This window comes from Idiotropiscis lumnitzeri, chromosome 20 (assembly GCF_059441095.1).
Source record: "Idiotropiscis lumnitzeri isolate Australia: NSW breed Sydney's pygmy pipehorse chromosome 20, RoL_Ilum_1.0, whole genome shotgun sequence".
Lineage (NCBI taxonomy): Eukaryota > Metazoa > Chordata > Actinopteri > Syngnathiformes > Syngnathidae > Idiotropiscis > Idiotropiscis lumnitzeri.
In genome coordinates this window covers 464,510-479,509 of record NC_142410.1, presented here as the reverse complement: position 1 = coordinate 479,509, position 15,000 = coordinate 464,510, and the positions used below count along the sequence as shown (strand labels likewise).

General features: G+C 42.1%; 1 protein-coding gene across 16 annotated transcripts in view; it reads left to right on the top strand.

The window, feature by feature from the left end:
• The window catches only part of tmem94 (transmembrane protein 94), a 299,501-nt gene that overhangs the window by 68,223 nt on the left and 216,278 nt on the right, over positions 1-15,000 (top strand). For all 16 annotated transcript variants that reach the window (XR_015839981.1, XR_015839982.1, XR_015839980.1 and 13 more), the window contains one exon: positions 583-731. Coding sequence is in view for 8 of the 16 variants with exons in the window: in XM_088283675.1 (XP_088139801.1) it covers positions 583-731 (149 nt within the window). In the remaining 8 variants the exon portion in view is untranslated. The remainder of the gene's footprint in view (positions 1-582; positions 732-15,000) is intronic.

Genomic DNA, 15,000 nt, shown 5'->3' with positions numbered 1-15,000 from the left:
TAAAACCCTTTACGACACTGATATTTCAACACAAACAGTGGACCTACACATGTAGACAGACGATCACAATACTCACAAACATATCTTTATCCTATGTGAAGCAACTATTACCTCAGCCTTGCTTGTTACGGTAATTGTGAAGCCTTCCATATTCATTTGTGCCCACGACTGTATTGTACGGACAGTGGCCAAGGTGGGGGGCACCTGAAGGAGAGGCTCAATAGATTTAATTTAAGTGTTAATTCATGATACACTGACTAATTATTTACATTCTATTGAATTGTTTTTAGGCTATGCTTTTAATATTCAATATTATGAAATAGTATCGTATGAATAACACATTACAAAAAATTGGGGGGGGGGGCGTTTGGGAGGGGAAGAGATAGGTACAGATCTCTGGCATTTCTGTTCCTTTCACCGGGGAAAGATGTATCCAGATACAAGTTTTTTGAGCTACGAGCATGGTCCCAGAAAAAACTAATTTTGAATATTCTCAAGTCAAATGTACTTAAAATTCTGCCTTATTCTCTCAATTTGTAGCAGTTAACAGCAATCAAGAAACTTACTTTTTTTTTTATTTAGGATGATGAACACATTGTTTTGGAACCTGGAGATTTGTTCCCCCCATCCTCTCCATCTCCTTCTGCACGAGCAAATGAGAAAATGACCCAGAATCCACAACAACATCGTCTCTTCAGAGTGGTCAGGACTCCAGTTTTAGACATCATCAGGTTGGAACCTTGACTTCTTGTACATACACCTCATTGCTTGTTTTACGTGTATTTGTATATATTTCACAATATTTCTAGCGATGGCTTCCAAATTTGTGTTAAAAGGTGCGCCAAGTGTGTGTTGTAGAAATGCACTGACACAAACACCTCGCTTGGAAACAAAATGCGAGCAGTGTTATCTGGAATTATTTTTCTCCATGCTGACAGGCAGGGCATGCCGGCCAGACACGAGAGGAAGTCTGTCTATTGGGCTTACCTGCTTTTGACCTCACTGACAAGCTTGATAAATTCTATAGGCCAATTCAAAGAACAGGTTAACGTGTGACACATTTCAAGCACTTCTCTTCATGTCAAATGTATGTGGATTATTTTGTCATAAGCAATCTTAGTTCTGATTGGTTGCTTGTTTTGACTAAACACTGTTTGTAGTCGAGTACAGCACACATCGCCAAGCTATGCAATTGGATTGGGACATTTGCTCGAGAGTAAATGTGTTGCTAATGCTTATCGCGGGTGTTATGCCAAAACATCTTGGTACTCATCTATATACAGTATTGTTCAATCGATACATATGGGTGTTATTTTCTACAAATAATTGAAAAGTGCTGACAAATGGCTTGGTCGCTGACGATGGATTGGTAATGATTGAAGAAGCAACCAAACATTACGTTTTTGGGGTCTCCTGAAAATCAATGATTTTGGTGGTACTAGAATTCTGTTTGACGCAAGCATAATACAGCCATATCTTGGGAAAAGACATTATTTCAAAGAGAGAACCAAATTCCAAAACCATGCTTGGTAGATTCATTGAACACTCTAACATTCTTCCTAGGTGTGATTGCGAGTGTGAATAGTTGTTTACGTGTGCCCTGCAATTGGCTAGCAAGCAGTTCAGAATGTAACCCGCCTACTGCCCAAAGACTGGTGGGATAGGCTCCAGCATGCCTTCGACCCTCGTGAGGATAAGCGGCTCCTCGGATAATGGATGGATGGATGGATAGATGGACTTGCATAATCAATGGATGGATATAGTTTACCAGGAGGATTTGTAGATACCCACTTCGACCAATGAGAGCACAAGTGGATTCATCCCGTTCTCTTTCGAAACTCAGAATGTTATACAAATGTCCCATTCAGTTATGCAGATAGTAAAGCTGTGAGCACACCGCTCTTAGCGAGCCGACAAGCATGACTCGCTCAGCAAGTCCTGTCAGATATCTGTGTGAGTCTAGTTAAACCCCTTCAGCATTTTATTTGATATTATATTCTAAAATATATTTGTAAATTATTTTCTCAGCCCCCCCTATGTATCAGTCAAGCCCAAATTTAGCATGGGTGGAGAAAAAGAAATCCTGCAACTATGTCCCTTCGCAAGTTAAAGCAATTTGAGTAAACCTTTGTTGCGAGCATCACCAGATGAGTTGCAGTGCCCGAAGGAAGGATAGTAGAGGGGGGAAAAAAAGAAGTGTGATTTGAATATGAGCCATTTATTCATTCGCAAATGAGCAAAACTTGATTTTTAGTAACGTAGCTGCTTTCAAAACAGTTGGAACCTTTTCAAAATTATTTTAATGAAGAAATAGAATTTTTGACTTGTAACTCTTGCATGGCATGTTGAAGTGAAATAGGACACTGACATTGAATAGCAGTCCTATATAGCAGTGCTCTGTTGCATCAGCCACCAATCGTGATCGGACTATTTTCGTGATAAAGTGTGACCTGTGAGTCTTCATTTAACATATCCAGTATGTGACAAGGATGAATGTGCTTATAAGGTGTGGCACGCAACACACTCTGGGAATCGACTGTATAGATCATGACACGCCTGTGCAGTGTGCTTACTGCAATATAGTGATAGACCGATTATCGTCCGGGCCGATTATTGGGGGCGATATTTGGCCTTTGCCGATTTTCGGCATCTGCCTTTTTTTTTTAGCTTTAAAGGCCGATAAATTAAACACTGGCGCTCTCTCTCTCTGTCTCTGTCTCTCTCTCTCTCCCCCCCCCCCCTCTCTCCCTCTCCACCTTTCTCTCTTTCTCTTTCTGCTGTGCTTGTGCCCCTGCCTGCAGAAGGAGATTGTTCCTTGTAGCAGCCAATCAGCAGTAAGCTGCCTGTTTGCTTTTTCACCTCAGTCACATGCACTACGGGAGAGGTCCCGCATGCATAGGAAGGAAAGGAAACAGACTGCCGAAATGTATTAAATGTCAGTCTGTTACAACTCACAACTAATAAAAAACTATTTGCTTTAGTAAACTTAAAAGAGATGTTTGTTTTCATTGAACTATATTACATGCAGCAGAGTCTGGCAGCTCTTTGCACTTTTTGTAAGATTTTTCAAACTAAGTTCTCTATTTTCTAACGTCTAGAAAAGTTTTACTATGTTGTAAATCACTGTTGTTTAATAAATATGTGCTTAAAGGCATTTAAACTGTCAAGTTTTGGAGTTTTTATGATTTAAAATTTTGACACCATTTTAACCCTTTTTTCAACAAATGAATATCGGCTTCAAATATCGGTTTTCGGCCTCCATGACTGCTAATAATCTGTATCGGCCCTGAAAAAAAGCATATCGGTCTATCACTACTGCAATATACCAGAACATCTTGCCATGTTCGTTGTTCATGGGTATCACAAAAACACATTTTAAGTGCACCCATATTGGTCAGATGGGAAAACATAAAAGGTTTATGAAAAAAAAAAAACTACATTCAAACACGTTTTTATTTACACCGATCGTCGTTAAAAAAAAAAAAACAAGTTTATTATAGCTCGTAGAACCTATTCTTCGAGACACGAAAACAGCAAATGTATGGAGCCATACTTGCTTACTAGAGGCCATGACATAGTTGTCTTGCCCTTTCTGTCTCCCCAATTCAAAGTGGTATTTTCTTGTTCAGATTCTGTCTAATCGGAGTAATTCTTGCAATTCTTGCAGTCATTACTGACGATCCATAAATTACACTTTATGGAAAGCGCTTTGTTAGAGCTCCAGCTGTTTTGAAATGCACTCTATAAATAAATTTGTATTTTCATTAAAGGGACCTATTTTGCTGACTGTGTCAGATGAGGCCGGTGTTGCAATGCAAAGTAAACATCAGCCAATCCAGCGAAGTTGGAAGCCTGTCTGTGATGCTGGCCAGGTTACAACCTTTATGTTTAAATGAATGAATGAATGAATAAATATCACAATCTGGATGCCATGCTCACGGGCATCCAACCGGACTGGTGAATCCAGGAACGTCTCTCTGTTGAAAGAAAAAGAGGGTGGCGCTGACATGATCGCTCATGGAAGTCGAATTTTACTTTGCTCAGACATCACTCAAGAGCAACTGGTGGGTGTAAGGGAAGGCCCAGTCAACGATTTTCATCGGTTCCTAACATGAACATGGTGCACTACAAATTAACCACATTATTTTTGGCAAATGCAAGACTGGGCACAAAAGTGGGAACAAATTTAACAATATTGCTACATTTCCTCAGCAATACCTGTAAATGGGTTGCATAAGGTACACTTCAAAGATATATGCTCTGGATTGATAGCACAAGTTTTGGCATTGGCAAAATAGTCAGCCTCATGAAAATAGTTTTACAATTGAGGATGCTATGGCTTAATTTCAATGCATGTACTTTGCCTTTGCCTTCTACGGGAACGTCGTTGCTAGGATCCTGCTTGGGTGCGCTCCACTCAGCAGTTGGAAAATTTTGATCGCCACCAAAGAGTCATGGCAGAGAGTTGCTCTCTGGAATTGTACCATCCATCCATTATCTGTACCGCTTGTCCTCACGAGAGTCGCGGGGGGTGCTGGTGCCTATCCCAGCTATCTACGGGCTGTAGGCGGGGTACACCCTGAACTAGTTGCCAGCCAATTGCAGGGCACACATAGACAAACATCCATTCACGCTCACACTCATACCTAGGGGTAATTTAGAGTGTCCAATCAACCAGCCATGCATGTTTTTGGAATGTGGGAGGAAACCGGAGTACCCGGAGAAAACCCACGAAGGCACGGGGAGAACATGCAAACTCGACACAGGAAGGCCAGAGCCGTAATTAAACCCACGACCTCCGCATTGTGAGGCCAACGTGCTAACCAGTCTGCCACCGTGTGGTATTCATATTTGGTTGGTGTCGTATTCTCAATAATCAGCCATGTATTTCTTTCATTATTCATGTATTTACCAGAGGTGGGCATTGGAGGTGGGTTTGTCTGTCGTTGTCAACATGAGTCAGTCCATCAGATAGTTTATCAGTTAGTCCAGTTAGTTGTTCAGTTAGTCCGTGAAAAGTCAATCTATCTGTCCTTCCAAAAAAACATGTCATTGTCCATAACAACAGATGAAAAATCCAATGTGATTAAAATTGTAAATGGATGACAGTGTTTCTACATCAAAAGAGCGATACGCACATATATACTCACGTACATTTCACATACACTTAATTCACCAATATATTGAACTGTAAAAGTACTGAATGATTAGAAACTGGTGGCTGCCTGGAGCTATTTTAACACCTAAAACACCAAAAAGTTAAATGAAATTTTAAAATGACTTCCCATAACCAGAATCCTGCTCCACATTTTGACCAAGGGTGTAAAAAAAATCCAATCCAAGTAGCACGCGCTAACAGTTCTTTGCAAGCGCTTTTCTACTTTGTCTTCATCTTCTTCTTCCTCTTGATCTATGGGTGGATTACAGCTCTTTGGTGCATACCACCACCAACATGAAGCGCGAGTGCTGTCCCGAATAATCTCTTTTCACTTTTTTTATGATACCGATATTGTGTCCTACTGTACTTTCCGATACCAATATCCTCTGAATTCCTCAGCAGGAATGATACATGCTTTAATTTATTTTTCAGTATGAATTGTGAGATGAGATTTTATCACATTATACTAGAAAAACAAATAACAATTTTCAGCAACATTAGGTCTGAGAAAGTATGACCCATTTATTCAGAATATTTGGGTTACAATTAATTCACCGTTGTGAACGGGTGTGCCCAACATCTGTACTTAGTTTCACCAAAGCTAAAGTTAGGAAATATTGTCTCAATTACATTCACAGATCAGACATTCACTTCCTGAACAATTTGTTATTGTCCTATTTTTAAAATTCTGTCAAGAAGTTTACAGGGCTGAAATAGGGTCCTGCATTTATTTAAAAATAAACATGCAATGTGCATCGTTGAAAGGTCTAGTTAAGTATATAATTCTGCAAGTGATCCATTCTTTGAAGGATTAAATATTAAAATAGTCAAACAATCCCATGTGCAACCTGTTGTAATGTTACTGACAGAATTTTAAATTGGGAAACATAAATACATACATAAATTGTTCGAGAAGTGAATTTCTGTAAGTTGCCAGATTTATGACTGTATTCAGGCATAAATCTTTCTAACTTTAGCGCTGGTGTGACCAAGTAAAAAAGTTGGGCACGCCAGCTTACAACCAGCCCAAAAATATCCTAGATCCTTGCTATAATGTATTTTTCATTTATTATATTCAAGTGCAGTACATTCTCATGTTTGGGGTAGAATTCATGTAACCCAAAGTTTTGGAATAAATGTCATATTTTCTCATGCCTACCGTTGCTTACTATTTTCATTTATTTTCATAGTACAACTTGATGGTGTCTCTTGTAACAATTCATACAAAAAAATTAATTAAAGCATGTATCACTCCCCGCTGATATCGTATTGGACATTACTCCAGGCCACAAAATCGGTATCAAATCAGAAGGGAAAAAAGTTGTGTCGGGACGCCCCTACTATGTGCCCTGCTAGTCCAACCATGGTTTTCTGATTAATGTTGCCTCTCTCCTGAAATAACAATTAATCAGATGAATCTACCCAACCCCCAAATTTTTTACTTGACTTTTCGGACAAAAACCTGGTCCGCATCTCAGGGGCATATCATGGACGTCAACAACTCCCCCCAAAAGCATTTTTATAAAGGCCGTAATCATTATCAAGATCAAGACCTTTATTAATCCGACAATGGGACATTTACAGTGTTACAGCAGCAAAGATAGGTCACACAGAGATGGCGGCGCAATGTAGCAGTTGATGTATAACATTAGCAGGAAACATTAAACTATGTAAATATATGCAGTATATACACATCTCTCTACATGTACAGTGTAAGGAAAAACTCCGATAGTCTGTCCATAGTTCATAGGGAAGTCTGTCCATGGTACCGAGGGGTAATAAATCCAAATAATGCAATGATAAAAATACTGCAATGATAGAATACTGCAATGTTCAAAATAAATAAAGCATTGAATAGATAGTAGTAAGTTGTGTTGAGTATTGTAGGATTGCACAATTGCGCTAATGTCCTCCAGTTTGTAGCAACTACCCAATGTTCTTGTTAAACAGTCTGACAGCTGTAGGCCGGAAGGAGCCGCGGAAGCTCTCCTTTGCACAGCGAGGGTGTAACAGTCTATCACTGAAGGAGCTGTGGAGTGCTGTAAGAGTGTCATTGAGGGGGTGGGCTGGGTTTTCCAGCATTTATGACAGTTTCACCATCATCCTCCTGCCCCCCACTGAGTCCACAGAGTCCAGGGAGCAGTCCAGGACAGAGCTTGCCCTCCTCATCAGTTTTTCCAGCCTCTTTTTGTCCCGGCTCGAGATATCGCCTGTCCAGGAGACCACTCCATAGATTATGACCGATGCAACCATAGAGTCATAAAATTTCCTGAGGAGTGTCCCCTGAACCCCCAAAGGACCTCAGAGTCTGCTCTGAACTTTCCTTTAGAGAGCATCCGTCTTGTCGCTCCAGTCCAGTTTATTGTTCAGAAGACCACCCTGGTACTTGTAAGTTGAGACTCTCTCAACATCTACCCTGAATATTCACTGGTGCAGGCGGTGAGTGCCGGCGCCTGCAGAAATCCACCACAAGCTCTTTGGGTTTCCCAGCGTTGATCTGGAGGTGGTTATGTTGGCACCAGTCCACAAAACCCTGAGTAAGTACTCTGTACTCCAATCTGTGATGAGGCCGATAATCAGTCGGTGAGGGCTGTCCCGACTAGTCAACGTATATACGTCGTCGCGCACAACATACCGTCGACGTCGCTTAAAAAAAAAAAAAAAGAAATCATCTATCCAACTAACTAATATGGCAAGGTTTTACTGAAGTTGTTGCTATGTGCGACGTATTAAGGTACATGTCTGTCTTTCCTCTTGTCTGAAATGTTTACATGTTCCTGCTGGTGCTCCCCCTTCATTCCTTAGTGCAAATACATTGTATTGTTAGGGACTTCCCTAATAAAATAGAGGGCTCGGCGGCGTGTGCTCCAGAACGAAGTTGGAGATGTAACTGAGCACACCTCCGTTCTTTCTCCTCGCGAGTAAAAGATCAACTCTTGTCTTTCTTCCATTCATTTTGCCTATGTTCAGTGAATGCTTCAGTGATTGAACCTGACATCAACAAATAATAGTATGTCGTCGCCGTACAGCGCTATTTTGTGTTGGTGTCTGCCCTCATCATGAATTGCTTGTATAAGTGGATTTCTTCTGATCAATTCAGCGAGGGATTCAATACTAAGAGCTAATAGGATTGGCGAAAGTGCATCTCCCTGTCTTGTCCACCTACTCATCTTAAAGAAATCGGAACAATGTCCGTTAACCCTAACTCTCGACCGGGGGCTCATATAAAACACCTGGATCCAACTCAAAAAAGTTTCATTAAAGCCCATATGGATTTATATGTGGTCCAGAAATGTCCAATCCAGCCTGTCAAATGCTTTTTCGGCATCCAGGCTGAGAAATAATGATGGAGTCCTTCTGGCCGAGGCAACGGATTGCAGGTTAAGGGCCCCGTCTAACATTGTCGGTGCCACGTCGACCGGTAATAAACCCTGTCTGGTCTGAATTGATTAATTTATGTGTGTATTTTTGTATTCTGTCTGCCAAAATAGAAGTCAAGATTTTTAAATCCTGACACAGCAAGCTTATAGGCCGATAACCCATACACTGAGAAGGGTCCTTTCCTTCTTTGTGTATAACTGTTATGATTGCCTCGGACCAGGTTTTTGGGGGATCCCTAACATCTAAAACATAATTATACTCCCAACACAGAATTGGGGCCAGCTCCCTTGCAAAAACTTTATAATACTCCGCCGGGTACCCGTCGACCCCTGGGGAAGCATAGTTCTTTAACTGACTAATGCGATCTATTATTTCCTGTTCCGTTATGGGGGAGCACATCATCTCAGCCTCATCTTGTGACAGTTTATTCAATTCATTCAAATCTAGAATTTTTTTTATTATGTCCTTTTTCCCCCATTACTACTTGACCTTCATATAATGTTTTGTAATAATCAGCAAATGTTTCTGCAATTTCTTTCGGTTGAGTGGTAGTTCTCTGTGTAACGGGATGTTTAATTTTAGGTACCACCCGATTTGATTGGGCTTTCCTTAACTGAAAGGCCAATAGTCTACTCGCTTTATTCCCCTTCTCATAGTAATTTCTTTTCACGAATCGGAGCATTCCCTCTGCCCTGTATGTAAGTAGTTTGTCCATCTTTTCCCTTTGCTAATTTAACAATTTCTAATGAGTCCTGGCCTCCCGACGTTTTGTGTTCCTTTTCCAGCCTCTTAATTCCCGCCTCCAATGCAAGTCGTTTCACCTCTCTCTGTCTTTTTAATCTTGACGTGATTTGAATGATGTGTCCCCTCATAACCGCTTTGGCGCCATCCCATAAAATAGATGGAGAAACCTCTCCATTATCATTTAAGTCCAAATATTCATTCAACCTTGCACGTAGATCTTGTTGGATTTGAGAACTGTTTAATATTGAGACGTTAAGTCTCCACGATCACCCTAATTGTCTTTCTTGATCTAACTTTATTTTCAACACGAACGGGCTATGATCCGACAGAGTCATCGGTTCTATTTCACATTCTATCATTTTATGTACATCAGCCTTTGAAACAAGGAACATATCAAGTCGAGCATAACTCCCATGTACCTGGGACTTATATGTGAAGTCACTGTCTCTGGGTGGTGATATTGCCATGCATCAATTAAGCCAAGTCGATCCATCATTCTCAGTACTGTGACAGATTTTCTGGTTCGGGGTCCTTTCCCAGCAGGTAATCGGTCAACCTTTGAGTTCAAAACACAATTATAGTCACCCCCAACCACTATTATTCCTTCCCCTTCATCCGCCAGTTTGGCCGCCATATTCTTATAGAAAATTGGACAGTCCTCATTTGGTGCGTATATGTTCAGGAAAGTGAACCTGTTCTGCCCAACTGTACCTACAACCATAATGTCTTCTTCCCTGTCTTTATGTACCTTCTCACAGTTAAAGAAAAGATTCCTCCTGATTAAAATAGCAACTCCACGTTTCCTCCCTCCTTCGTGAGATGCGCCGTATGTTTGTTCCACCCAATCACTCCTTAATTTCAAATGTTCTGCTTCGTTCAACTGGGTTTTTGTAGCAATGCAATTAAGCATTTCAATGCTTTAAGTTGATTAAGTATTTTCTTTCTTTTAACCGGACTCCCCAGACCCTTAATATTGTAGCTAACCACAATCAAACCCTCCATAGAGTAGAGTTGTTAGTCTTTACTGTCAAAATACTTTTCAGTTACCTCGTAAGTACCTAACGCATCATCGGTTGTCAAAGAAATAACATAAAATAAAACAGAAAAGAAAAACACTTTCCAAAATAAAACATTAGGAATCAAACATATCAAACTGGCTTCCAAGTCCTCAACTGGTCTGTCTTGAATAAAGACCAGTGCCCGGGTGAAAACGGGCGGGGGTGGAGGAGTCCCTCCGAGATAATGTGAGTGTAAAGCAATCTGCATCCGTCTGGCAGATCACGGCAGCCCGACGTTGGCTGAGTGTGAACCACTCATAATCAATTACAGCTGACGCCACAACCCAAAACGACCCAATAACGTTCTGTAGTTACAATCCAAACTCGGCATGAATATGAAAACAAAAACATAGTAATATTGCATACCTACATGTATACACACACGCACATGCACAGGCCCACGCACATACACACATATATACATATATGCACCCATACATACATGCTTACGAACATGCATACACATGTATACTTACATAAACCCAGCTATATACATACACTTACACACATACATATATACGTACATATTCATACACATTCTACATGCGTGTGCATGTGCACACACACGTGTCCACCTAACCACCTACCTACATGTACACACACACACACACACACCCCCGCTTATAGTCACATACACTTACAAATGTACTTACACATGTACATACATACATGCACACGCACATTCACATACACATATAATCCAACAACCCCCATCAGCAGGATGTTTATGAAAATGTTTAACTATAGCAGAGCTAACTAGAAGGTGGTTTGTTACAAATCAGAAACAAAGGCTCTTAATTTATTTCATGATATGTCCAGTCTGATTTAGGAAAGAAAAACCTGCAGTCCTAAAAGTGCTAACTTTACGGCTGCTGCGTATGGAATTCCGATTCCCCCATCTGTATTTAGTCAGCTCCACTACACTTTATCCCATTCGTCGATCCGGATCTCGATATCAAATCTCCTAAGCACCGGTGCAGCGTCCATCACGATCTGGAAGATTTTCTCCTCAGAATCCACCGTCATGCTCAGCCGCGCCGGGTACAAGCACTTGCCTTCATATTTTTCTCCTTTGGCTGTTTCACGACTTATCTGACCTGGGCGCGTTTCCTCTGCACCTCCAGGGAATAGTCAGAAATAGCTCCGTCTCTTGTCCAGCTTCACTGTACGCTGTTTCTATGCTTGTTGCAGGATCGGTTCCTTCAAGTTGTAGTCCGCGAAATTTATCGCGATCGAGCGAGGAGGATCACTTTCCTTAGATTTCGGCATTGGGGCTCTATGTGCCCGGTCAATCTTAATGTCCATCTCAGGTAGCGAGAGTTCTGTCAGCACCTTCGGTAGCAGCTTTTTAACGAAAGCCACCATATCTCTCCCCTCGCTTCCCTCGCGGACCTGGTACATTCTCAAGTTCTGCCTGCTCGCTCGGTTTTGAAGGTCCTCGCATCTTTTCAAAAGTTCAGCTTCGCGGCGCAAAAGAAATCCGATGGCTTTTCCATGGGCATCTGAGGTCTTTTCCGTGGTAGTTATGCGCTCCTCAGCTTCCATAACCCTCTTTCCCAGCTGCGGTAATTGTGCATTCACGGCTTCGATTGAAGTTTCCAGTCGCGTGAATGATTTGTTTGTTTGGCCTTTGAACTTCTTCACATCCATCCTCATCAGTGAAATGTCCTCCCGTATGTCTCGATTTGACTGGACGATAGTTTGTAACATCTCCATGTTTTTCGTCACATGTATAGCGCCTTTGCTAGCGCAAGCCGCCGCGGGCTAAGCAGGCTTATTAGCATCAGCCTTTTCCGGCAATTTCTCCTCCCAGTCTTTGGTCCTAAATTGGTATCTTGCAAGTCTATCGCTACTGTCAGTTCTCGTGGGGTTGTTGAGCATGTATTATTCTAAAGTCTTTAAATGGGATGGGTTAGTCAGCAGAGCTCAAACTTTTGCGTCTCACTCAAACATGGCGCCGCCGGATGTCCCTCTTGTGTTTCAGCTTTGTTCGTTATATAGCTAAAATTTCACTTTTACTCCGGTCAAATTCTTTTGGTCCTTGTAGATAACATTACTGGTTCCGCTGCTCTACATACCATTGTACATGTATTCTTTACGTACCCATAAAGAATAACACGTGACAATTTTTTTGTATCGACTCCGCTCGTGCTCCTGAAAGCTCTCTGTCTCTCCGTCTCTGTGCAGACCCCATGTGCTGCACAACATGCAGGTCGTGTTTAGGATGATGTCCTGCTCCCGCTGCTTAAAAAAAAAAACTCGAGAAGCAGTAACCTGCTTACTATAGCCCGTTACGGCACGAATATGTGTGCCTTTTCAAAATCATTATGATAATATTTCAGTATGTACTCTTGATTTATCTCTATTTATCAGGTTAAAGCAAACGCCCCCCCCCCAAAAAAAAAATAATGAACACAAGAAGAGCATCTGAATTCACACAACGTATCCTCAAAATGACACTAGAAGAGAAAGAAGTGAAATTGTGACAAATCCTGTTGGAAAAACGTCTGTTTTTATTCACTTGCACTGTCTTCATTATCTGACCTCATTGTTTTTTGTTTATTTAAGATTTATTTATTTTTTCGTTATTCAATTCTTTTTCTTGGTCTGCTGAACATGCGCTCACACAGTTTCACTGTAACGCATCGACAGAGAAATACATCATTCAGGTTCATGTCATGTTACTTGCTAAAAAGAGATGTGACTGTTGATTCAATTTTAAAATGTTTTTTTCCTTTAATAAACAAATAATTTAAATAAGTGTTCATAAGTGCTTTTGTGAGTTAATAATTGTCAATGCCAAAATAATTGCTGGATTATTTGAAAAATGTGTTTAAAAATTGTTTAAGAATAATTTTTTAAACTAATCGACTAGTTTTACGATTAGACTACGATTAGTTGATCGACTAATCAGAAGGAAAATAATCGTTTGGGGCAGCCCCACAGTCGGCAGGGAACTTCTGTAGGTGAGAAGTAGGGGGTGTTGTATTTGTCGTCTGGGGTGTGGAGGGTGGACAGGAAAGGTGTCAGGGCAGTTCCCTGTGGTGCCTCAGTCCTGTGTCCTGACATACTGTGGCCAGTTTATGAGATAGTCATGGATCCATGTTATGAGACCCATGGCCACTTCCACCCACTCCTGCTTGTCTCCCAATATGGTGGTCTGGGTGGTGTTGAAAGCACTGGAGAAATCAGAGAACATGATCCTCATAGTTGAGCTCCTTCGAATGGGGGGGTTGGCACCGGGAGCAGGCATGATGTTTTCCACAGCTGTGGGACTCTGCCCAATTTCAGGCTCAAGTTAAACATGCGCCAGACGATTTCACACAGCTGGTCTGCGTAGGATTTGAGGAGCTAGGAGCTAATGCCATATGGACCTGCTTCCTTCCTCAGCTTCATCTTCCTCAGCTGGTTCTTCAACTGAGATGTTGTGAGGGACAAGGCTGAGCAGGGGAGAATGGTGACTGTCTGATGTGGCTGGGAGCTGAAAACTGTGGGGGAGGGCAGAGGGGCTGTCGTTCACAGCAGGGGAGGTTGGTAGGGGCTGCAGAAGGAGAGACCTAGTGCGGGCAGGCATCTGATCAAACCTATTGAAAAAAAAAACATTCAACTCATTTGCCCACTGTGGGATCCCCTCTGTCTGGGTCTTTGGTTGTCATTGGCCTAAGATGGTCTTCAGGCCCCTCCAGACTCCCCTGGCATTGTATCGCTGCTGTTCCTCCCTCCTCCTCCTGTAGGACCTTTTCCCCTTTCTGATCCTCCTCCTCAGCTGGCGCTGCACTGTCTTCAGTTCCCCCTTGTTACCTGACACAAAAACCTTCTTCTCCTTCTGGAGAGCTTTAATGTCCGGCGTGATCCAGGGTCTATTGTTGGAAAACACCTTACTGTCCTGGTGGGTATTGTCTTCTCCATGAAGAAATGTATATAGTCTGTTATTTAACTGACTAACGGACAGACTATTAATGTGCTCCCCGTCGGTGTCGCTGAATACTTCCCACTTAGTTTTGTGTTGAAACAGTCCTTTAAGGCTTCCTCTGCCTCTCCTGACTATCTCTGAACCGTGTGGATCACAGCTGGCTGCCTGTGGCCCAGAGGTTTGTACACAGCCTGGAGAGCCACTTTGTTGTCATCAGCTTTGCCCAACGCGGGAGGGACAGTGATGTGTATGCTTCCTTCGTGTTGGCATAGAAAAGGTCCAGTATTTTAAGGTCGCTGGTTTGTCAGTTGACATACAGTGTGAATCAAGGCAGAGAAGAGGAAGGAGAAGCATGAGTTAAGTCACCAGAGATGAGGAGAAGGTTGGTTGGGTGCCGTGTTTGTAGCCTGCTCACAGTGTTAATTTTTTGGTTCTATTACTTGACTTTTTTGTTCTATAATGATCAGGATCTTTCAAAAAGGGTGAGAAGCTCTGTCATCCGGGAGGGACTCGAAGTCAAGCCGCTGCTCCTCCATGTTGAGAGGAGGTGAGGTGGCTCAGGCATCTGATAAGGATGCCTCCTGGACGCCTCCCCAAGTGAGGTGTTCCGGTCCCACCAGCACGAGGCCCTGAGGACGACCTGGGACATGCTGGAGCGACTATGTCAATTCTCTGCTGGCCTGGGAACGCCTGGGGATCCACCCTTGAAGAGCTGGAAGATGTGGCTTGGGAGACCGATGTTTGGG